We start from the raw sequence: 26079 nt of genomic DNA, 5'->3' as shown, positions 1-26079 counted from the left end.
ACAGTCAGACAGACTCCCGCATGCGCCCGACCGGATCCACCCGGCACGCCCACCAGGGGCGGTGCTCTGCCCCCCAGGGGGCGATGCTCTGCCCATCCTGGGCGTCGCCATATTGCGACCAGAGCCACTCTAGCGCCTGAGGCAGAGGCCACAGAGCCATGCCCAGCGCCCGGGCCATCTTTGCTCCAATGGAGCCTTGGCTGCGGGAGGGGAAGAGAGAGACAGAGAGGAAAGCGCGGCGGAGGGGTGGAGAAGCAAATGGGCGCTTCTCCTATGTGCCCTGGCCGGGAATCAAACCCGGGTCCTCCGCACGCTAGGCCGACGCTCTACCGCTGAGCCAACCGGCCAGGGCCCACATTATTTTTTGAATGTTGACTTTTTTGTATATTAATTTCTTTTAAAACTTTCATTAGTATCTTTTGCAGTTGTTTTTAACTTTTATACTGTTGTTACATAATTCTCCGTTTCCCTTAAAGAAAATAAAAAATTTAACACTAATTTCCTGAATCACACTATTTAGTGTGACAAGTGGCTTCTGAAAAGAATAGCCATTATGAAGTGTATGACTTTTACTTAAAAGGAAAAACAAATTGCCTCTAATTTTTATCTATTATAAATAATGTTTGTTATGTTATTTATGTATATGTTAATTTCTTTTGTGTAAAAACCTGTAGTGGAGTTACTGGGTCATATATATATATATATATTTTAATATATATATATTTTTATTTTATTTATTTATTTTTTCTGAAGCTGGAAACGGGGAAAGACAGTCAGACAGACTCCCGCATGCGCCCAACCGGGATCCACCCGGCACACCCACCAGGGGCGAAGCTCTGCCCACCAGGAGGCAATGCTCTGCCCCTCCAGGGCGTTGCTCTGCCGCGACCAGAGCCACTCTAGCGCCTGGGGCAGAGGCCAAGGAGCCATCCCCAGCGCCCGGGCCATCTTTGCTCCAATGGAGCCTTGGCTGCGGGAGGGGAAGAGAGAGACAGAGAGGAAGGGGGGGGTGGAGAAGCAAATGGGCGCTTCTCCTATGTGCCCTGGCCGGGAATCGAACCCGGGTCCCCCGCACGCCAGGCCGACGCTCTACCGCTGAGCCAACTGGCCAGGGCCTGGGTCATATATTAAAGGTATGTTTAATTTCATATGAAACTTCCAAACTCTTTTCCAAAGTGGTGTACCATTTTATACTTGTAGTAATAATTGGGTAGACAAGAGGACAATTTTGTTTATTGATCAATCAGCTTCTTTCCATGGCTACCTCATTGCTTTTTCAATAGGCTCATGAACAAAATGGTTATTCTGCTGGAAGAGAGGCTATGTATGGACTCAATACCATTAGTGTTTATTCCTGAGAACAGATTTGGGCACCACCGCTGAATGTCTGACTTTGCCAACAGCAGCAGCCTATCCTCAAACTCTTACATGACATCCCAGTTAGTTTCTATTGCTGCATAAACATTGCCATACAAGTAGCAGCTGATAACAGTACACACTAGTCATTTCACAGTTTCCATGGGTTTATAGTCAGGACATGGCTTAGCTGAGTTCTTTGTATAAATTATTATCAGACTTGAAATTATAGCCCAGGACTAATTATGTTCAGTAGAAATGGAAACCACATATGTAATTTCAAATTTTCTATGAACCATAAAAAAACCATAATATTTTCCCATATGAAAATAGTGGGAATTTATTTTAATTATATACTTTATTTAACTAAATCTATTCAAATATTATCATGTCAGCATGTAATCAGAATAAAAATTACTAATGAGCACTTTTACCTTATTTCAGGCTAAGTCACCAAAGTCTGACAATGTATTTTATAATACAGCATATATCAGTTAAGTGCCTAAGAGACACATGTGGCTAGTGGCTGCTGGATTGGACAACACAGTTACAGATCTTTTGTGGCTCTACAGTGGTAACTCACTGTGTTTTAATTTGCATTTTCCTTCTAACTAAACGGTGTTGAGCATATTTACATGTATATACTTACTGGCTATTTGTGTATCCTCTACTGTATAATGTCTGTTCAAATGTCCAGCAACAGGTGAGCAGATATACACATTGTGATATAGTTATACGATGAAAAAGTACCCAGCAATGAAAAGAAGTACTGATTCATGCAGTAAAATGGATGAATCTCAAAATATGCTGAGTGAAGAAAGCCAAACTCAAAAAGGACACATACAACATGACCCCATTTGTTTAAAATTGTAGGACAGGCAAAACTAATAGGAAAGCAAGCAGATCAGTGGCTGTGGTAGAGATGTGTTAATGATTACAAAATTTCACAAGAAAACTTTTGGGAGGGATGAAAATGCTTTATATCTAGTTTGGAGTGGTGATGACATAGATTTACACAAAATTTATTGAACTGCACTTTTTAAGTGGGTATTTGTATGTAAATTATACTCCAGTAAAAATGCTTTGAAGATAAAAGCAGTACATGTTAGTAGTACCTGTAATGCAATTTGTAGGCCAATTGAAAAATATACTGTGAGGCCCCTTATTAAAAAATTAAACATTTTTAAGATTTTCAAGACAGTGACAGCAGAGGAAGTTTGTTTCTCAATCCCCAGTGATGGAGAGTTCATGGCATACAGTAGGTCCCAAGAAAGTTCTGTTGAATGAATCTAGGAATCTGGGCATCTCAGTGTCCAGCACTTTATATTAGAGAACACAGCGCCCCTTTCTGCTTCTGCTGTTTGCTCCAGACCTGAGGAAAGAGAATTCTGAATAAAAAATTTTTAAATGCTGTTCATAAATGTGATAGAGAAAAATACTGATTAAAATCTATTTTACTTTTGAATTCTTTGATTATGGGAAGAAATACGGCTCAATAACTAAAATGAAGAAAACACACTTTGGCTGAGTGGGTGCACATTCCACTGGAATCATGAGGGAGAAGGAAATGTCCTTTAGTTATTTTATATAGTTTCATACAGACTGACTTCTAGTGGCAGTGGTACACCTAGTATGGGTCGGAAAAGGAACGAAGTTATAGGGGTATAGAGCTAAAACAGTTATATATAATTGTGCAGTGGTTTATCTTTTCTAGAAATTAGTTTTTAGATTCTCTTCTAATTATTAACTTTTCTAAGGACCCTAAATATATATAATCTGTATTGTCAGAGACTTTTCATTGGGAATTCACTCTAGTGCTCCGTCACATAACTCAGAATTGTTATAATGGAGGCATATGAACTTATTTAAATAATGTATTAATGACTGAATATGCCCCCCATACTCATGTTAAAGCTCTAATTGCACTCCCCCACTAGTATGGCTGTATTGAGAGTAACGAGTAATTACGATTAAATGAGATCATAAGGTTGGGGTCCTGAGCCAAGAAAATTAGTGTCCTTTTAAGGAGAAACACTAGAGAGCTTGTCTGCTCTTCCCACAAGCACACACTGAGGAAAGGTAATGTGAGGACACAGCAAGGCCACCAGCTGCCAGCAGAAAGTGAGGTCTCACCAGAAACCAAAACCTGCTAGACCTTACCTAGGACCTCCAGCCTCCGTAACTGAAAAAAAACCCCAGTATGTTGTTTAAGCCGCCAGCCTGGTGTATTTTACTATGGCAACCTGAGCTAAAATAATATGTAATATTCCACATATTATACAATATGTAATATGCATAATTTGATTAACGGTCACATAATGTGGGCAGCTTTGTAGAGTATGACAAGATTTATATGTATGTACTTATGGCATGAATGTATGAGCCCTAGAAATTTGACAAACTCATATGGTACATTTCCCCTAAAGGAAACAGTGGTTCTACTGTATTACTCACTGTCCTAAGCCAAGAGCTATATATTTAGAAAAAAAAATTTTAAAGGAAAACAGGGGTTTTAAATGGTTAAAAATATCACTTAATCAAAAGCATTTAAAATGCCTGCTGGTTGGCTGGGTGTCACTGTGCCTCTCATACCCGAAACCTGTTTTAGAAATTAAAGTATTAAGAGCTGAGCCTGACCGGGCAGTGGCACAGTGGATAGAGCGTCAGATTGGGATGCAGAAGACCCAGGTTCGAGGCCCCGAGGTCGCCAGCTTGAGCGCAGGCTCATCTGGTTTGAGCAAGGGCTCATCTGGTTTGAGCAAAAGCTCACCAGCTTGGATCCAAGGTCACTGGCTTGAGCAAGGGGTTACTCGGTCTGCTGAAGGCCTATGGTCAAGGCACATATGAGAAAGCAATCAATGAACTAAGGTGTCGCAACGAAAAACTGATGATTGATGCTTCTCATTTCTCTCCGTTCCTATCTGTCCCTGTCTATCCCTCTCTCTGACTCTCTCTGTCTCTGTAAAAAAAAAAAAAAAAATTAAGAGCTGAGATGACAGTACCTTAATAATTGAATAAACAGTCTACTGAAAAATATGGCCATAAGGTTACTGAAAAATCTTAGAGAAGCAATAAGATGCTTTCATACTTGTTATTCCATCATAACTCAGTGTAAGAAAGATAAAGCAGGATTTTCATGGTTTGGATCAGGTAGAATGGTAGTTGTAATTGTTTCACTTATTTCACTCAAGCCAGGCCAGTCTTCAGAATGAATTAAGTGTGGCTAAGAAGTTGAGGGAAAGAAATAGCTAAAGGAGAAGTAACGGGGAATGAATGACGTGTTAATAAGAAAAGGGGAGAACAGTAGAATGAAAAGAGGTATGGTGTTAAGTATTTCACAGTGATAAAATGTGATATTCAGCAGTGAGACTGCTTGGGTTTGAAGTCTTGCTCTGCCAATAACAAGCTTTGTAACCTTGGTTAACTTATTCCCCTTGTCCAAGCCTCAGATCAATCATTGGTAGAATGGGAAGGGTAACAGTTAACTATGTTATATACTATTAGGGATGGTTAATGGCATAATGAAGTAGCATTTAGCACAGTACCTGCAAATAATAAACATAATCAGTGGCAGCTACAGCCCTGGACAGTTGGCTCAGCAGTAGAGCCTCAGCCTGCATATGGAAGTCCCAGGTTTGATTCCTGGTCAGGGCACACAGGAGAAGCACCCATCTGCTTCTCCACCCCTCCTCTCCCCCTTCTCTTTCTCTCCCCCACCCACCACAGCCATGGCTCATTTGAGTAAGTTGACCCCAGGTGCTGAGGATGGCTCCATGGCCTCGCCTCAGGGGTAAAATAGCTCAGTTGCTGAGCAAAGGAGCAATAGCCCCAGGTGGGCAGAGCATCGCCACCTGGGGGGTTTGCTGGTGGATCCCAACCTCTCAATAAAAAAAAAAAAGAATTATAAAAAAAACAAATATTTGGCAGCTATAATATGAATCATATATTACTGCTTTTTTTCAAGAGTGGCACTATTAAAGTAATTCCAATCTATGTAAATACAGGCATTTTAAAATACATTGATATATATTTCAAAAATAGAAAAAAATAGGGGGAAAAGTGATATTGATTTGCTTACTGAAAAAGCCCTCTGCAGACGCTGACCTGACCTCTCAGACTTTTCTTTGCCTCAAAGTCTTCGCTCCTAAATTCTTGAAGATAGTCCGGTGTGTGGGATATCATAGTTTTCCTGATATCCACTTGGGTTGCATTATTTGGGGCTTACACAGCAGTGAATTTTCCATCTTGTCTAGTTGCAGTTTTGTCCATTTCAGCCCAGTGCATCAGAGCTGCCAGCTTGTCCCGCCTCACACCTTTATTGAGCTTGTCAGACGCGAGTGATAAAACTATGGCCACAGGGCAAGTCGGCGGATTCTATTCTCACGGGGAAGAAGTGGTATTTCTGACGTTCTCTGATAAGCCTTCCAAAGTTCTGCCTCTTATTTTAAGAAACTCTGCCTTAAATAATCAAACAAAGACATTTGTCAAAAAACATTTGGCTCTGCAAACAGAAAGTAAATTCTTCCTCCTGCTGTAGTTGGCCAGTGATAGCTTGGAAATTAGAACCAGGAAGAGAAAAATGGCTGGTTACTGAACTGATAGAGACGGAAATAAAAGAAATGTTACAAAGTTCCTACGCCACACAGACCGGTGGGGACAGTGCTTGTAATGTCCAGGAAAAGTGTGTAGGGCCCAGCACAGTGGGTCCTTAGTAAATATTTTATGAATGAAAAGTCATGGCCCTACTTCTGCCACCGAGAATTTTAAGTTATTTCTTTTTAGCTTTTACCTGCAAGCCTAGAGTTTTACATGATTTATTAGTTGATATATATTTTAAAATCAGAAAATTTCATCTCATGGCATTGGTTGATTTTAGGTGTTTTCTTGTGTTCCCTGTTCAGTTTTGACCAATGCTGGTGTTTCTTTATAACAATAATTGGAATTCTGTTAAGGCCCTTGAGGAAGACAGCAGAGACTAGTAAAGGAGTAAAGGAGTAAAAGACTTCCAGCATTTTCTTTCTGGTCGCTATCTCTTAGGTTGCAGATGAGAACAAAAATTTGTCTCTATTCTCAAATTTCAGTTAAGAATTTTTAAAAAGATATTTTAATGGCCTAACTTTTATATAAAAGTTTAAATTGCTCTAACACATACAAATTTCAAATGCAAGCTCCTATTTCATTTTCAACCACTTTATTCAAAACATTTTGCAGCTTAAGATTTTACAATTTAACATTTTACAATTAGAAATTTATCTGCTACTACATAAGTTGCAAACTTTTCAAAACACTACAGAAAATCCTTTATTTCTTTGGATTTTTCTGTTCCATGCTGAGCTCCTGAGATATATTTTTTCTTTCAGCTTCATTTTCATCTTCCTGTGAAATAAATTTTAGAAAACATTAAAATATAAACTTTAGGGCATTTTATCAGCTAAACTTAATACATTTTAACTCTATTTCTCTGAAGAATTGACTATTGTGCTTCCAGTAATCCTAGGGAAAAGGCTGTAAACAAAGTGGTAAATTTATGTAACATTTAAATATTTACAATGGGTGCTGTTTTATACTACACATTGACTAAGAGTTTCTATGATGCGTATTTTTAAGGCATTTTATTTTATCAGCTACTTAAAAATTTCTTTTGAAATCACACCTGCTACTAAAAAAATGTCCTTTTAAAGGGGTGAATCAGATATTTTTACTTCACTGTTTAATGAAAAACAATAAATTTTACTTCGGAGACACTGTGTGCTTCAAGCATGGCATTTCTGTATCATCTAGCATACTTTCTTGACAGGGCTGCCAATTTTCCAATTACTTGGGCCACCATATGTTATCTGAAGATCAGTCAGCTCTAAAATAGGAAACACGGACATGTCAGGCCATAGAACGCCTGCAATCTTCTGCAGTTTCTATTCTAGGTGGTGGCCTCATAATTCAGAGCCGATTCCTGGGGAACACGGGGAAGAAATGAAGTGACATCAGAATGTCTGGTTCCATAGGAACAGCGTGCTTTTGGTGCTCAGTATGAAATGGTGACCTCCAAAGTGTGCATAATGAGAGTCTGGAAGAATATTTCATCGCATTATACCTGTCCCTTCAACAAAACCCAACTACAAAGCTGTCTTGCTTTTCCAATATTTCTGACTTATCAAGTAAGATCTTTCATTTTTATTAACTGAAGTAAAAAGCACTGCTTTGCTGGGTTAATTAGAACAGGAGTAGCAATTTCTTAAGCATCTCTAGACAACAGTATTAATATCAGTATCACTCTGTATCTCCGTATCTTATAAAACAAAATTCAATTCAGTACTTGTTGAGCTCTGCTTAGTACACTGACCATATCAGCAAATGCAAATCAAAGTATACATATTTGTTTTCAATGAAAAAGCACACCTCACCTGAAAACATTAAGTTGGACAAAGCTTCCTTTCTATATTTTGTTTCTAAATTCAATAGCATCTGTGATTCAGACTTTGTCAACACCAGAAAAGTAAAGAAATGATCAATATTACCAACCAACCTGAATATTATGTGGAATGCAAGGGATGGTTTTCAAATATCATCTCGGCAATGTACATACTTTTAATATATTTCTCTAGGCATAAAAGCCACTATTTTTGTTTGATATCTTTCCAGTTATCTCTACAAAATAGAAATATTATATTTCATTGGCTCTTGAAAATCTATTAATGAACAGGTAGTTACTACTTTTAGATAAGAGTATCCAGTAATTACATTTTAATTATATCCTAATGAACACCGAATTTGTTCTACACTTTCTGCTTCCTTCTTCAGGTGGGATACTGACAGAAAGTATTACATCAGCAGGTAAAGTGGCAAAAAAACTTTTATTGGGTAGCATTGAATTTGTCTGTATGTTCCTTAAGGAAGGGTTTTATCTTCTTTATCTTATAGTCGTACCATTCAAACGGCACATTTAGTATACAGTTGAAGTCCAGTAAATGTTTTCAGAGCTGTGTGAAACAGTAAAAATTGAATAAAACAAAGGTCTGCCTAAACTAATATGTAGTTTGGAAAAGAATAATATTCTTCTTTATTCAGTAGTGACACTTCTAGCTATCTTAACTTACTGGAACAGAACTAAAAACAGAAATAAGCAAAAATGTTTGAAGCAACATCAGTCAAGATAGTCATTATCAAGCTCATATCTTGTACTATGTACAAGAATGGAGCCTTTATCATGTGGACAGTCTACTAACCTCCCACACCAGTAAGACTTACTGGTTTAAGAAGCATGGTTAGGCCCTGGCCGGTTGGCTCAGCGGTAGAGCGTCGGCCTAGCGTGCGGAGGACCCGGGTTCGATTCCCGGCCAGGGCACACAGGAGAAGCGCCCATTTGCTTCTCCACCCCTCCGCCGCGCTTTCCTCTCTGTCTCTCTCTTCCCCTCCTGCAGCCAAGGCTCCATTGGAGCAAGGATGGCCCGGGCGCTGGGGATGGCTCTGTGCCCTCTGCCTCAGGTGCTGCAGTGGCTCTGGTCGCAATATGGCGACGCCCAGGATGGGCAGAGCATCGCCCCCTGGTGGGCAGAGCTTCGCCCCTGGTGGGCGTGCCGGGTGAATCCCGGTCGGGCGCATGCGGGAGTCTGTCTGACTGTCTCTCCCCGTTTCTAGCTTCAGAAAAATGAAAAAAAAAAAAAAAAAAGAAGCATGGTTATCTGGTTTTCCTAGCAACCTGTATGATGCTCTAAGTCCATATAGAAATGTAAAGACTTAATAATAACCTGAGGGGTAGGAAGTATCTATATGCTTTAGTTTCATATTTAACTAACTTTCTTAATATAATGTCAGTCCTTTTATTGTTGACTTTTTCTGAGTAATAATGCATGTCTCTCTCTCTCTTTTAATGCATGTCTCTTTTAACATTGCCTTCTCTTCAGAGCAGGTGCAAAAACTGTTCCACGCTTTTCTTTCTGCTGATGGTATGTCTTAAACTCTCTTGTCTTTCTATGCCTTTAAACCTCTTGTATAAGTTATAATATTCAGTTGTTTTCTTTCTTTATACAAGGACAGGTATGGTCTAGATGTAAAAAGAACTATGGAGGGGTGGGAAAAGCATTTAACCCTAACTGCTAGAGTATAATCCATCATGACTGCTGTAGCATACATCATCAAAATAATTAAAATAACAATAATAGATTTTTATCATTATGAGCTCCAGAAAGAATTTTAGAAGTTGCTTTTGCTTTTTTTTTTTTTTTAAGTGTTAATATGTGTTTCTAATATTGCAGGTCAGTTTTTGTAAGAAGTTTAGATGCAATTCAAGTTGAATAAAAACCTTAAAATAGCTTAGGCAGCAAATCAAGTGTCAGTGACAAATGACTAACGGATGAAATTGCAAAGAAAGGAAGCTTTTTTATTTTTTAAACCAAAGGCTTTCTTCACTACTGGATATTAAAGGCAGGCAAACATTTCTTCTGATACATGGCAGGGTTTTGTCACTCTTTGCTGAGAAAAGACATCTGTTTGTTTCCCAGTGAAAGACCCTTGCCACATGGATCATTTTCTTGGTGACAGCCCCGACAAGTTTGACACTTGTTCAATGAAGTGTTCTGAAGCAGTCAGCAAAAAAAAAATGTGCCCTTTGGGGCTGCTGGAAAGTGGACAGATTACCTCTTAATGTTTACGCTTGTTAATTCATACCCCAAAACCGTGCTGATTGCAACTTGGAGATCTGCTTCTTATATGTGGAATTTCAAGAATACCCACTCATAACAGTAACACACATAACATTAAATAACAAAATATGGTTCCTTAGCATTCTTGCTCTTTTCACATCAACAGTATTGTTCTAGTGAGGACAATAATTTCTAGGCACACATGGACCATGTAATTATGGTCTAATGTTCCAGGTGACAATATGAGACTAAAAAGAGTTATTCTAACAGAGAAATAAGTAAAAATACTGCCATTTTATATGCACTAAATCCCTCTAGCCTTGAATAAAACTTGCAAGATTTTATTTAAACGTTATTTAGCTTGCACCATCAATTTGCAAGAGAGGTGCCCTTCCTTTTTCCTTATTTACAAATTTGACTTAGTGCTCATAATATAATAATCTACAGAATTGATGTCATTTAATAAAACTATCTATCCTGCTTTTCCTTACTCTTCAGAGGTAATCAACTCCAAACACATGCCAATTATTTTAGCGTCTGGAATTTTTACAGCTCAGGTAATATTTAGATTTAAATTATAGTCCACAAGTACCGATGACTGTATTTATCCTGTAGACTGCCAAGTTTGCAATGATTTCTTTTAAGGGTAGATTATTCAAAGGGATAAAGATGGCTTTATAGGTACATATATAATAAAACTGTCAAACACCAGCTTAAGCAAGTGATGAAGATTAACATCCCCAGTGATGCACACTAGCATTAACCCTTTGGTGTGACGCACTAAAAAGGACACATCAACTCTGGTGTGTGGTATCCCTCTCAATAATGTCTAACCACAGTCTAGTCATGAGAAAACATCAGATGAAAACCACAAAATAACTGAATGGTAAGGTAGTCTTCAAAAGTGTCAAGGTTGTGAAAGACAAGGTGAAGCCTGGACTAGCACAGATTGGAAGAAACCGAGGGGACATGATGACTAAAAGCAATATGGGATCCCAGGCCCTAAACAGGACATTAGTAGGAAACCGCAAAGTTTGACTACGATCCGTGCAGCAGTTAGTAGTATCGTCTTGATGTTACTTTCCTGGTTTCAGTAATTTACTTTGGTTATAGAAGATGGTAACACAACAGGGAGCTGGATGAAGGACAAATGAGAATTATTTGTATTACTTTTGCAACTTTTCTGTAAGTCTAAAATTATTTCAAAATGAAAAGTTTTTAAGCAATGGCTACTTACTGAAAGTTTTCTAAATTTAAAGTGAATACAAAAAATGCTCAAAGATTTTATGTAAAAAAAAAAAACAAAAACAAAAGAACTAAAGCACCCGTAGTCCTTACACTGAATATATAGAGCAAAATTACTTTTTTTGCATTCCATTGTTCTACTTAAAATTCCTTTCTTATTTTGCATGCTCATAGTGGTTATGTTGTTCATTTTTATTTTGTCTGTGCTTTCTTGTACTTTCTTATTTTTCTACTCTGGCAAGGTATACTTTTACAGTCAGAAAACATAAGCTTTCTTTTGTTAATCCCTTCATAATCTGGCCATTTGAACTATTTTCAGAAATAATTAAGCCTAACGGGTGTATTTTACAAAGAGAATGATGTAGGTTGTGTTTACTTTACTGACAAAAGTAAGTCACAGCAGACAAAGCCACATGGTAAAAAAATGAAGCAAGAAGGTACAGCTAAACACTAAAGTATTTTTATTTTCTTATGATATTTTCTTTAAATTTTAAATATTCCATTGACCAATTAGAGAAGATTACTGTATTAGATGCAAATGAACAGTCAAAATCATCTGTATGGTTTAATAATGGTCCTTTTAAAAAAGGGTATATATAACTTTTGGCAAAAAAAATATGTAAGCACACTTAACTTATTCTGTTGGTTATAGAACAAGAAAAGCAATATTTTGTTCCAATCTGTGGTCAAAAACTTTCTTTTATTCATTTAAAACACATACCAGATCTAACTCTCAACTGCATTTCAGATTGTGCTTTTCTTAATAGAGAAAATGTGCTAGTGCTGCACAATGAGGAAAAATTTATCTTAATAACTGGAAAAATACTGACGATAATGAAAATGTTTTAGGCAAAATGAGCACGCTCCATGCTTCAGACTAAAATTAATTAGAGTTTTTAACGTTTTACAATTCCACCATAATTCTTTGAATAGTACATTTACTTCATAGTAATAAATACTTGGATCATTAAGTAAAGTGCAAAATGTGTGTGATGTGCTACATTTAACAACCTTTGGCCCTTTTTCCTGTACTTCTGCATTTGGTTTTCCAATGCATTGAATAAGCAGTTGAAGAACACAATTAAATTTCCTGACTTTGCATATTTGAGATTCTTATTTCATTTAATACAAAAGGCAATTAATCTGCCATTTTACAACTGAATTCCGATTTTAGTGGGCCATGATAGATACTGAAATGAACTTACAAGAATGCTTAATTAAATTTACTGAAAAAAAGCATAAGAGGACTTTTTTCCCCCCTTAGGACGGAAGTTGCATATTTAATTAGAAAGTCTAGGGCTATATTGTTAAAATTAAAGTAACTAGAGAGGTTCTTAGGAAACCTAGCTCAAACACATATGTCATTAAAGAGAATGAGCTATTTTATAAATACCTATCTTTTTTCTCTACTTAGTGATTTAAACAAAAGACAGCTAATCAAAGAAATCTCCCTTTGTTTAATACTACAAAATCGTATCCTTTCTTTTAATACCAAGTAAGATAAAAAGGTGATAATGAATACCTAATTTCATGTATGGGAAATACATGAATAATTCCATTTCATTTGCTGGACAATCACATCTCTCTCCAATTTGTGATTCTGGAACAGATCTAGGGGAGTAGGTTTGCTTTTTGAAGTCTTCAGTTCCTCCTGTTACTTTTTACTCCTTTGTGGTGGCTTTTGGTAGCATGGTAATGGGGCATTTATAACTAAGACTTGGGATTTCCCAAGTATGATTTGGGATCAAGAGGGAATGTATCTAACCTGGGAAGAAAGACTAGAAGGATCTGCCCAGTCACCTAGAGAGGGTATATCTATAGTAAAGGAAGTGAACATCAGTGAGGGGAAGGTGAGAGTCTGGCTGAATAAGTGAGATAAAAGAAAGGAAGTAAAATGAATGATGAATGGTGTGTTAGGGTAGATTCTTCATGAGCATAAACCCAACTCTAAAAGCTTATCATCTTCCCATAAACATGAAAAAGGGCTTTTATAATGTGATGCTTTTAGGTGCTTACGGTATATTTAAAAAATGATACTAACTTGCTTATGCTAAAATTACCATCACACTTTATTTAAGTGAATTTATTGGGGTACACGTTGTAGGTGTGCGACTCAATAAAACACCATATGGACTCTTATGTGCCCATTCCCCAATATCACCATACTCTTTTCTTCTGAAGGATGAGTTTCTGTATTATGACTGTTTTATAACCCCTGAGGAGCTAACGGTCTTAGAGATAAAACAAGCAAGCAAACAAAACATTCACCTTCTTTAGTACATTTCTAATAGGGGAATAAGCATAGAAGTGTATGCTAAAACTCTACATTAGAGGCCCCACATTGAGAAATTTTCCTTCATTTTTAACATCTTTGATGTAAAAGATATTACCTGCTATTGAAATATTTAGATTGGTAAATTGGTGTGTAGTCAGCACTGATTATAGAAAAGGAAATCCCTCAAATTCCATAGCTGGCCAACATAAACATTTTCAAATGAGGACACTGTACAATATACATTAATAAAAGTTTGTGGTCTTATGAAGTTATAATATTTAAAGAGGTTCTTTAGAAAATATTTTGCATAAATCATGCACTATTCACTATATGTAACATTTAAAAAATGCAAATGTGTTAATATTTAAAGACAATACATATAAACTAGTTTCCACACAGGTACACAAGAGAAGAGACATTTCTAATTTACATTGTTTTATTTTTTTGCCCTAAATATACACATACAGGTTTAAATTTTTAGGAGTTTAAAAAGTTCTACCAAATTAAAGGTAAAAATAATGTCAAAAAATGTTTGTGCCCTAGCCGATGGCTCAGTGGATAGAACATCAGTAAGGTATATGGACGGCCCATGTTCGATTCCTGGTCAGAGCACATAGGAGAAGTGACCATCTGCTTCTTCCCTTCCCCTTCTCTCCTCTTCCCCTCCCACAGCCAGTGACTCCAGAATGACCCTGGGCACTGAGGATAGCTTGGCTAGCCCTAGTACATGAGCCTCAGGCACTAAAAGTAGCTCAGTATTTGAGCATTGGCCCCACATGGGGTTGTCATGTGGATCCCAGGCGGGGCACATGTAGGAGTCTGTCTCACAGTCTCCCCTCCTTTCACTTAAAAAAAAAAGTTTTAATATATAAGATCATCAAATTATAGTTCCATCATCAAGAGGTTGCCAGGTTGAACAAAAAGAATCAGTTACTGGCCCATTAAAATTTTCAATTAAAAATCGAACTGCCTTTTGACTCAGCTATCCAACTTTTAGGAATATACCTCAAGAATACCATAGCACTGTTTCAAAGGGAGAAATGCACCCCAACGTTGATGGCAGCATTGTTCACAATAGCAAAGATATAGAAACAGCCCAAGTGTCCATCAGTAGATGAATGGATTAAAAAGCTTTGGTACATATATACTATGGAATACTACTCAGCCATAAGAAATGATGACATCGGATCATTTACAATAACATGGATGGACCTTGATAACATTATACTGAGTGAAATAACTAAATCAGAAAAAACTAAGAACTATATGATTCCATACATAGGTGGGACATAAAAATGAGACTCAGAGACATGGACAAGAGTGTGGTGGTTACGGGGGGGGGGGGGGGTTGGGGAGGGGAGGGGCACAAAGAAAACCAGTTAGAAGGTGACGGAAGACAATTGGACTTTGGGTGATGATGGGAATGCAGCATTATCAAACATCAAAATAACCTAGAGATGTTTTCTTTGAACGTATGTGCCCTGATTTATCAATGTCACCCCATTAAAATTAATAATAAAAAAAGGAAAAAAATTGTCAGATACATACAAGCATTGTTTATTATGACGAGAAATTATTCAACAATAACAGCTCATTATACAAACTGGAAAATATATATAGCATGTTTTATTTATTAATATAAATGATAACCAAAGTACTGAAATTGGTAATTTTTCCAGTGATGCATACTCAACCTAATCATTAGAAATAACAAACCCAAATGAGAGCTATTCTACAAAATAAATGCAAAGTATTCTTCAAGAGTGTCAAGATCATGGAAAACAAGGAGTAAGTGACTCTTATGAATTGAGAAGATATAATGGAGAAATAAAATAGAAGTTCTTGGATATGATAAGCAAAACCAGTAAAATCCAAATGAATTCTATAGTTTACTAAAGAATATTAATTGTTCTATGCTTATATAGGATGTTAACGTAAGAAGAGCTATATACACTCTATGCAATTTTTCCAACTCTTTCAAGTTATCTCAACACAAAAAGTAAAACAGATGAGCAAACCAATAATCTTTGTTAGATGATTTAGAAATAAGTATACTTGGGTTTTAAATACTATAAAGTTCCTCACCAAAACAGTATGCAGAAATAATTGAAATTATGGATAATGAGGTTTTGAAATTTCCCTGATATGAATAGATCATTACAGACTGCACACTATAAATATTTACTGCTTGCTGGTAAAACCATACATTCAGCAATACTGAGTGTTATTGACCACATGCAATTCATTGTCATATTTTGGGGACCAATGCAGTTCAAGAACTATTAGAACAGTACTCAACTGGTAAAACAGTAAGATATAAGAAAACCTGCTTCTATTATTTCATTTTATAGTACTGGGGGACAGCAGATGTTCTTACTAATACTGACATTCTATTTCAGTACCTTTATTCAGGGGTTTCAAAATAATTTATCTGAAGGAAAAGAGATACTTTTGGTTAACAAAAGAAATTTCTTCATAGAAGCAACATTTGATTTAAGACTGACTTAACTGTGTACAAGTATCAAAAAAAATGAAAATGTTAGTAAATCAAAAGTGAAAAAACCCTTTTTTTTTTTTATAACGGAATGACAAACTTGATTGTATTGATCAAATAGTCTCATTTTAGAAGAGTCTGAAAGACATTTGTCCCTTGATTCCTATTAAACACTTAATCTTTTAAAGGTGATCTTAACTCTTTAAGTAAATTCTATTCCTTGAATTCTTCCTGTTTTCCTCCCATAAAAGTTTATTGATCAATGATTGTGTGTCAGGCACTGAGCAAGGTGTTAGAAATAATAAAGGTGAATTAAAGGTTGCTTACAGGAGCCCATCTTCCATGTGGTAGACAGCTACGTATAAAATTCCAAGACAATGTAGAAAGTATATAATGAAGTTCATCAGGCATGTAAATGTGATAGCATGAAAACTGAACTGTAACAATATATAAGAAGAATTTATTTCTTTAATGATTAATCTATAGAGTTGGGCTATAGCACTCCAATAGTAATGTGAATATTTAAAACAAATACTTCTTTATCTAATGTACACTGCTCTTTTATCAAGATAACCAAAATTGAAGACTATATCTTTCGGAAATAAAATTGTTTGGAAAGTGAATTTTTAAAACTTTACTCCCAAGTGAAGAGATTAAGTTGCCTCAAATATCTCTATTTTAAATTGAATGCTATTTTCCCCACAGTGAACCCATTAATCTTTGCAGTTTTATTGGAAATTAATTGCTCATTAGACATCCAAGTAACACATCTCCTATGGCACATTAATTTTTCATGGATGATAAAAAGTTGACTTTGCTTCAAAAAAATGAAAAATAGTATTTTAAAAAATCCCACACAAAAAAATTCTCTAATAATGTCAAAATAAACAGTGACACCCATAAACAGTGTCAAAATTAGCCACATTTCCACAGCTTAAATTTATATATTTTTGCTTAGCTACTACTTTGCTTTTTTTCTTTACAAAAAAAGATAAATGATTTAAACTGTTTCTTAAACTGTTACCATGAAACCATGCGTTGATATGTTTTTAAATGGTTCAAAAGAATAAGCCATTTTGCAAGTATAAATGACTTATAAAGATCCTCTGAAAATGCATTTAACCGCTGTTTTTTACAAGTTAATTATAAGTATGAAATACTTTTCAATATTTTATAATATATGGCTATAGGACGTTGGAAAAATATTTCATACAGCAATTTTTAAAATATTCTATATGAAGAAAACATATTTAGAGAGATATATAAGCCATTTATGCAACCCTCTCTGACTATCGGCTATGTATCAGTGGCTGTGCTAGATGCCAAAAACACTGTGACCTGTGAAACAGACACAGTCCCTGCCTTCTGGAGCTTGAAATCTGTGACTAAAATAGTTGATCACTCGAGTAAGTATAGAACTGCAATTATAATATGTTCAATAAAAGAAAAGTGTAGTGCTGTAAAACTTTTAATAGAAGTCTCCAAACCTGCTGGTCTTCCGATTCCTGAACAAATGGCACTAGCTCTTTCCTCCTCTGATTTTGTAAGCCTGGGTTTTTTTTGTTTGTTTGTTTTTTGGGGGGGAGAGGTTATACAGGTCTCAGTAGGTGAGGAGTTCTGTGATTTCATGTAGGAAACCAGCACTTCCGCCACCGCTCATATTGTTCTCTTTAACATTTATCATAATTAAATGATCATTTACTTGCTTGTTTACATATCATGTCTTTCTTCATTAGAGAATAAGCTCCATGACAGCATTCTGCCTTGCCTCCCACCGTATCCTCGGGCACTAGTGCCTTTTCTGTCATATTGTTGTCTTTCAATGAACATTTCTTCAGTCTATGAATGAATTTCCTACTATATAGAAGTATAGGGAACACATAATAGTCTTCATATTTGTATTTACATGAGTTCTATGTAATTCTCACAAGTGCCAGGCAAGATACGTATTATCATTCCCAATTCCCACGAAGAAAATCGAGGAATGGAGATATTAAGAAACTGCCTTTGGTCACATATTTAAGAGTACAAGAGCTGGGTTTCAAACTCAGCTCTGTATGGCTCCAAAGAATTCTCTTTCCAATATAACATGTGGACAATTAGAATTACTCACGACTAATACGTTTAAGAAGCTTCAAATGCCTTTCCAAAATAATTCAATTTTTGTCCAGTGGATATTGACCACATTCATTGCTCACTTATACAAAAAGGTCCTAATTCTATCTTGTAGAATTGATCCAAAAACAATCTTCAAATCCAGAGCAGTTAAACAGTGCTGCCTCCTGAAGATTATTTCGAGAATTCTAGATAAACACATCAACTGCTTCTCATTTTTCAAACATCTTAACAATATTCAGGATTTGTTGTATTTCCTAAATCTCATGAGGATACAGAAATAGGTGAGGACAAAAAAGATCATTGGGAGAATGTTACAACAATCACTCTCTGAGCAACATAAAATTCTGCCGTTACCTTAGGATGACTGCTCTTCATTGAGCGCAGGTAAAGATGGGTCTTTCTCAATTATCTGGCAGCTACTGATACAAAAGCTTACTTTCTGAGGAAGGAAAGAAATAGCCTCTCTTTTAAAAAGAACATTCATAAGGTCCATGAAGGACTCTTGAGAATGTTAAGAGTTCAAACTCAAGGATCTTAAAAAGAAATCTTGGTATACTGTTCAATTATATAAAATTTAAACAATGCAATAGTGAACAACAAATATAAATTTAAATTTATAAAAATGAGAAAAAAGTTAATGATTTTATAGCCATTATTATATGGTAATCTTACTGTTAAATAAAAAATGTTAAAGTTTAGAAAGTGTTAATTTCATAAAATATTCATAAATTACCCAGGAAATATAAAAATTACTCATAAAATATTCATAAATTACCCAGGAAATCTCTATTGTATGATGAGAGGGTTTTAAAAAATTATTATCCTTTTCTTGTTTTTTAAATTACTGGTGTATAGTTTGGTGCAGACAGAAAATAAACAAACAGAATATAGTTTGTTCATTTAATTTGATCTTCAAATAGAATACTGGTTGGACAAAAGTAGTTTACAGTTATGAGTACAGGGAAACACAGTTTATTCTTGTGTTATTTTTTATTAATTAGTGTATTATTTACTTGCATTACAACTGTAAAACCACTTTTTCCCATGCTCGGATAACCTTTATTCGTACTCTATATTTCACCACAGTCTGAAATGCCTTAATATATTCAGTACAGAAGAATAATAAAACAGGAATATAACAGCAACAGCAGGCATTTGAGACTGAGAGCGTTTTGATTTTGTTTCCTCTGAGAGCAGGTTGCCCGAGTGATTGCCAGGACTTAATACACAATTAGTAGACCCCATAATTATTTTGTGTCATGTTTCACATGTACCACAAGCAGCACACTAAATACGTTATAATATTTGATTTCTGAAAATCTGTATGGGAAACTCAGTAACATTCTTTTCTTAAGAAAAAATGTAGGCTCTTAACACAAAATAAATCTATATGCCTTATTTAAACTTTTACTTAAAATATTAATGATGTGTATGAAAGAATGAGAAAAAAGAAGGAAAACTACTAAAAATATCCTCTTTTCCTTCTTTCTTTCCTCCATTTTTTTCCAGTCAATAATCACCTAGTTAATACCTACTACGTGTCCCAGGTTTAGGACAGAAAAAGGAACAAACAGAGCTGATCCCTGCTCGCGAGAATGTTATACTCTTAAAATGTGAAGGTGTGTTCAATGTATGCCTCCTACTTCTTTATAGCTAGTCAACAGATACCTCCGTGTTTTCTCAGAAAATCGAATCATTTGTTATGAAGTGTTGCAAACCTGAGAATCATAACCATAACTGATCACACTTAATGAGGCTTCTGAATAGTCCTTCCCCAGCCCCTTCTTTCCTTCTTCCCTCCCTCGCTCCCTCGCTCCCTCCCTCCCTCCCTTCTTGGAAATTAATCACTCCTTGGTGTGTTTTTTATATTTTAACACTTTATATGAATGGAAATATATTCTTCTAAAACATATATTTAGGTTATACTTAATAGAACATACATGCTTTTGGCTCAAAGCTAGCTAGCATTACATGCTAGAAAGATTACTTCCTACAAAAGTCAAGGTGAAGAAAAGTATACCACTATTAGTTAATCTTGTTTTCTATATTAGAGAATAATACTAGACAAGAGAAAAGATATGAAATATAAAATTGTAGAAGAGGTGGACCCTATTTTGTGTTTATCTGGAAACATCAAGAGAATTAGCTGAATCACTGTTACAAATAGTAAGATAATTCAGTGATAGCCTTTATTGATAATACGAGGAAAACCGATGGTAGGTACAAAGAATAAAACAATATAGATTATGTAAAACTTTTAAATTCTATATATTCTTCCAATATTCTCCCTAAATTTCAAGACTGATTAAAGCAAGAATACGTCCCACTCTGTATATATATTTCCAAGAAGAGCAAACAGATATATTAAATAAACAATTCACATTCAAGAGATAAATCAGAAGCCAAGATAAGCTACAACACATTTCAGTGGTCTTTTCCAGACCACTCTTCTCTATTATGAGCCATAAAACTTGAGAGTTAGAAGGCAGTTTACTTAGAGGGAGGGGGCCATTCTTTTAACTCGCTGATTGAGAAGCCATTCTTGCTGTACATAACTGACTTCTCCAGGGTTCCACAGCTCTTTAATAATAGTAATAAGAATTCATGTCTTCTAAGTTGCTGCCTGGAACTGTCTGACATGATGAGTCAGTACAGACCATAATGAATCAGTATGATTTTAAATCAAATGTTGGCAAAAATAGAGCATGTATAAAAACGAAAAGAGTTGATGAGGTTTGTTGTATGTGCACATATGTATTCTGTGAATCTAACTGATCTTATATTGAAAAACAGTTGAGTGATTTTCTTAGCCAAAACATTTACATGGACACAATGGAAATGTATATATTATTGATCAATGCCATCCCATTAAATTTAATTTCAAAATAAATTTTAAAAATATATATAATTTTGTAGTATGTAAATAAATATTCTATGGTAGAAAATCTCTAAAGCCCTAGAAAATGTCAAAAAACAGAGTGTCAAAAGTCTAGATTTTTCTATGAAACAATTTGATATAATAGAATCAATTTAATATAGTTAGTAATAATGAAAAATTTAGGCTTGAAAGGTCCTGGCTGGTTGGCTCAGTGGTAGAGCATTGGCCCGGAGTGTGGATATCCTGGGTTTGATTCCCAGTTAGGGCACACAGGAGAAGTGCCCATCTGTTTCTCCACCCCTCACCCTCTCACTTCTCTGTCTTTGTCTCTTTTCTCCTCCCCTCCTGCAGCCATGGCTCGATTGGAATGAATTGGCCTTATGCTCCATGGCCTCCGCCTCAGGGGCTAAAAAATGGCTCTGGTTGCAGTGGAGCAAAGGCCCCAGATGGGCAGAGCATCACCCCCTAGTGGGCTTGACAAGATCCCTGTTGGGACGCATGCAGCAGACTGTCTCTACCTACCCATCCTCTTACTAAATTAAAAATTAAAAAAAAATTTAGGCTTAACATATTCAAGTGCTTATTTGCCATTTTTTTATAAAAATGTTTTAATATGAAATATGCTTTTATATATTCCTTAATTTAGTCCCTATTATAAGTTTAAAATACAGTAATGTAAAACATAAAATAGAGTAAAAATAGACGAGAAACAAAAGAACTTAAAAAGCTTAGTATTCTATGACATTGCTAATTTACTCTTTTAATGAAATAAGATTATGGTACTATTACATATATCCATAATACATGTTATTTTTCACATTCATTAGCATAGTTCCCAATGGTAAAATCAAAGCACATGATTATTTGATTAGAAAAATAAGTCTTTAAACAGTTTGATTAAATTAAGTGTAATAATATGAACTTATTACAAAATTGCTATGAAACTATGATAATTTCTTTAGGACAGTAATTAAAACTGGATAAAATAAAATACTTCCATAAAACATAACAAGTGAATCATCAACTTTATATTTTCATAAAAAATAATTTGGAGATGCTAAATTCTTTTCTGCTCATAGGGAAATAATTGCCTAATAGACATTTTGGAGATTTGCTTATTTTCAGTTTATTTAAGTTCATAGCAGTGATAATGATACCATAGTGGTTTTTAAAATAATGTGAATTTCTCAGCTGTGAAAGCTATATGCACACAGGAATTGTTTTTCCTTTTAGATCCTCACTGTAGTAGCCAATGGAATTTTTAAAATACGAGGAAGGGAAGGAGAGCAAATGAGAACATAAGCCTACAGTAGTGTAGGAATCTAAGGAAGAAACCTACCATATTCTGAGAATATCAAGGATATTGGCTGGAACCAAACAAACCAAGTTAGTTCCCCTGCTTCTAGTTTTAATAGTACCTTGGGTTCTTCTTCCCTGACTTTGATCTTATTTGTCAAGATTCTCTGATAGACTATAAGCAGCAAGAGAACAGGGGTTATATCCCACCATGAATACCCAGTACTCCCAGCAACTATTATTGGGCCTTATACTTATAACATGCCCAGTAAATATTTGTTAAATGAGGGCAAGAAAAGGAGCTAGAAAGAAATATACCAGTATGCTAATAATGGTAATTTCTAGAAGGGAAGTTATGACTTTCATTTTCCTTATCTATTTTTCTACTTTTTCCAAATTATGCAAGTTAATGAAAACAATGTAATTAATAGATATAAAAATGCAGTTCTTAAAGTAACCTGCCATTTGATTTCTTATTGAATATACCATAGATAAGTAGCAATATGAAAAAAAGTGATAATTAAAAGAAAAACTTCATGGTTATTTATAGAAAACATTTGTGCTAAATGAAGTTTATATACCTTATTTACAAATTACTATACCATACCATCTTTGAAAATTATTTAAGGCATATTTTAACATATACACCATAGTTCAATAAAATTTTATTTTTTATTGTTGGAAAAGGCAATACCAAGTTAAATCAAGAAATGTAAGTCTGAAGAGCCTAATATCCAAAATATACAAAGAACTCATAAAACTCAACAACAAACAAACAAACAATCCAATAAAAAAATGGGAAGAGGACACGAACAGACACTTCTCCCAGGAAGAAATACAAATGGCCAACAGATATATGAAAAGATGCTCATCTTCATTAGCTATTAGAGAAATGCAAATCAAAACTACAATGAGATACCACCTCACACCTGTTACATTAGCTATTATCAATAAGACAGGTAATAGCAAGTGTTGGAGAGGCTGTGGAGGAAAAGGAACCCTCATCCACTGTTGGTGGGAATGTAAAGTAATACAACCATTATGGAAGAAAGTATAGTTGTTCCTCAAAAACCTAAAAATATAACTACCATATGACCCAGCAATCCCTCTACTGGGTATATACCCCCAAAACTCAAAAACATTGTTATGTAAAGACATATGCAGCTCCATGTTCATTGCAGCATTGTTCACAGTGGCCAAGACATGGAAACAACCAAAAAGCCCTTCAATAGATGACTGGATAAAGAAGATGTGGCACATATACACTATGGAATACTACTCATCCATAAGAAATGATGACATCGGATCATTTACAACAACATGGATGGATCTTGATAACATTATACGGAGTGAAATAAGTAAATCAGAAAAAACTAAGAACTGCATGATTCCATGATACATAGGTGGGACATAAAGACGAGACTAAGAGACATGGACAAGAGTGTGGTGGTTATGGGGGGGCGGGGGAGGAGGAGAGGGAGGGAGAGGGGGGAGGGGAGGGACACAAAGAAAACCCAGAGGACAATTTGACTTTTGGTGATGGGTATGCAACATAATTGAATGACAAGATAACCTGGAGATGTTTTCTTTGAACATATGTACCTTGATTTATTAATGTCACCCCATTAAAATTAATAAAAATTTATAAAAAAATGTAAATCTGGATTTTCAAAGCATGTCATATATTTTGTGTGTGGGCAAAAAATAGAGATCTAGGCCCTGGCCGGTTGGCTCAGTGGTAGAGCGTCGGCCTGGCGTACGGCTTGGGCACACAGGAGAAGCGCCCATCTGCTTCTCCACCCCTCCCCCTCTCCTTCTTCTCTGTCTCTCTCTTCCCCTCCCGCAGCCAAGGCTCCATTGGAGCAAAGTTGGCCCGGGCGCTGGGGATGGCTCTATGGCCTCTGCCTCAGGTGCTAGAATGGCTCTGGTTGCAACAGAGCAACGCCCCAGATGGGCAGAGCATCGCCCCCTGGTGGGCATGCTGGGTGGATCCTGGTCAGGCGCAAGCAGGAGTCTGTCTGACTGCCTCCCCGTTTCCAGCTTCAGAAAAATACCAAAAAAAAAAAAAAATTGAGATCTAGATTTTTCAAATCGACAACTTCTATCAACTAGCCATTATGTCATTAATGTAGTTTATCACTATATTGATATGGAATTTATTTTTTTAGAATTAAAGTAGAAAACTAAACTGTTAACATCACTTTTTCACTTACTTGTTTATATTTTAGGAGTTTTTTGATGATTTTATATATAGAGAGAAAATGTGACAACAAAATCTTACTATAATTTTTTTCCTCTCAAAAATACAGAATCTTCTTTAAGCTAGGTTTGTGATCCTGATAGGTTAAACTTGTCATACTATTTTTAATAAAATACTGCTTTCTTTAATATATGGGAAATACATATATTTTCCTTCAAGAAGGAAAATGCTGATGTTATCTTGGTTATAAGCTTCCTGCTGAAATGATTTAGGGAGTTTTCTCTTCCATGCAACACCAGTATAGGGTCTTTCTTTTCAAGCAATGAATTATAGCTGGTACTTCAAATCTATTTTATCTCGATCTCTTAGTTCAGAAAAATGAGAAAACATAAATATTTATTCTATATAAACAGAACAGACACAAGATGCAGATAAAATGATACAGTGTGGAGTAGTGAACAATTGCTATGTATACCACTATAGAAACAGACCAGGGCATCAAGTACCGTATTTAAATTTGAAATTCTTAGGAAACTGAGAAAATTTAAAATCTGTAATTTTGTGTGTTTAGGATTCATAATTTTTCATTGATAATACATTTAACATTGCTGTCTATAATCCACTTTAGAGAAAACTCAATAAAACTATTTGCTTTAACGGAGAAGCATCTATGGCAGTAAAACAAAAAACACTTGTCTAAGAAAATCTAACATAGCAATAATGACCAGTAAGTCTATTTGTTTAAGCAAATTATTTATTTTGTTTTTTTTCATTTCTGATATTCAGTATTCAAAAGGTAGCCAAATAAAATTTTGTACGTAAATAATTCTTCCAGTCTGATAACCGAGAAAGACATGCCAGTATTTATTTTCTTTGATAAAACAGTATTTTTACATTTTGGGAGGCTGCATGGTAAGGAAAAAGTGAGTATCAAGTAGAAACAGCAATATCTCTAAGAAAGTGAAATAAGGATAAAAACTTAGAGGTGCTCGAAACAATTTGAAACTAGCTTTAACACAAAAATACTAAGAGATTCACATATACTACTGACGCAGAATGCAGCTGGTAATTTCAAAGAACAAATCTGTATATAGATTAAACCTCCTTATGGGAAACATATAGACTATTATATAGTGCAATGCAAAGAAAATTTTTAAATAACTTATGTCAAAATAAAGAAATATTTACATATGTCAAACAATAAGCCCACTCAGATAATCATAGAAATTATACAACATTTGGCAATTTGTGGTTAAAAGAGATTTGACCACAAATGCTCATAAATGAGCACTGGATGTCAGGACTGTACACGGGAAAGACCAGTGGACTTGCATTGGAAACGGAAACTCAAAGTCCTTATCTGGGCCCTGGTACTTATTACGGGTCTTTGATCATTTGTTCACAAATCGTGTGAAACTCAGGATTTCTTAATCACAGAGTTAATCTTGAGGGAAAGGGGTCTAGAGAATTTGACAATGTGATCTGTAAAGTCATTTCTACATTTAAATTTTGATTCCAACCACTCTAAATGGCAACTATACTGTTACGAATAAAACTTAAGTTGAAACTGGAATTCTC

At 35.5% G+C, this 26079-nt stretch overlaps 1 protein-coding gene across 2 annotated transcripts in view; it reads right to left on the bottom strand.

The window, feature by feature from the left end:
* Positions 1-26079, bottom strand: part of PHF14 (PHD finger protein 14) — a 184612-nt gene that overhangs the window by 11754 nt on the left and 146779 nt on the right. Inside the window, exon 18 of one of the 2 annotated variants that reach the window (XM_066239509.1) lies at positions 6538-6732. The exons of the other annotated variant lie outside the window; for it this stretch is intronic. Within the exon in view, the coding sequence (XP_066095606.1) occupies positions 6658-6732 (75 nt within the window). The 3' untranslated portion in view covers positions 6538-6657. Of the gene's footprint in view, positions 1-6537; positions 6733-26079 lie in introns of those variants that run through there. 2 annotated transcript variants of the gene reach the window in all.

This window comes from Saccopteryx bilineata, chromosome 7 (assembly GCF_036850765.1).
Source record: "Saccopteryx bilineata isolate mSacBil1 chromosome 7, mSacBil1_pri_phased_curated, whole genome shotgun sequence".
Classification (NCBI taxonomy): Eukaryota; Metazoa; Chordata; class Mammalia; order Chiroptera; family Emballonuridae; genus Saccopteryx; species Saccopteryx bilineata.
This window is presented reverse-complemented; position numbering and strand designations above follow the sequence as displayed.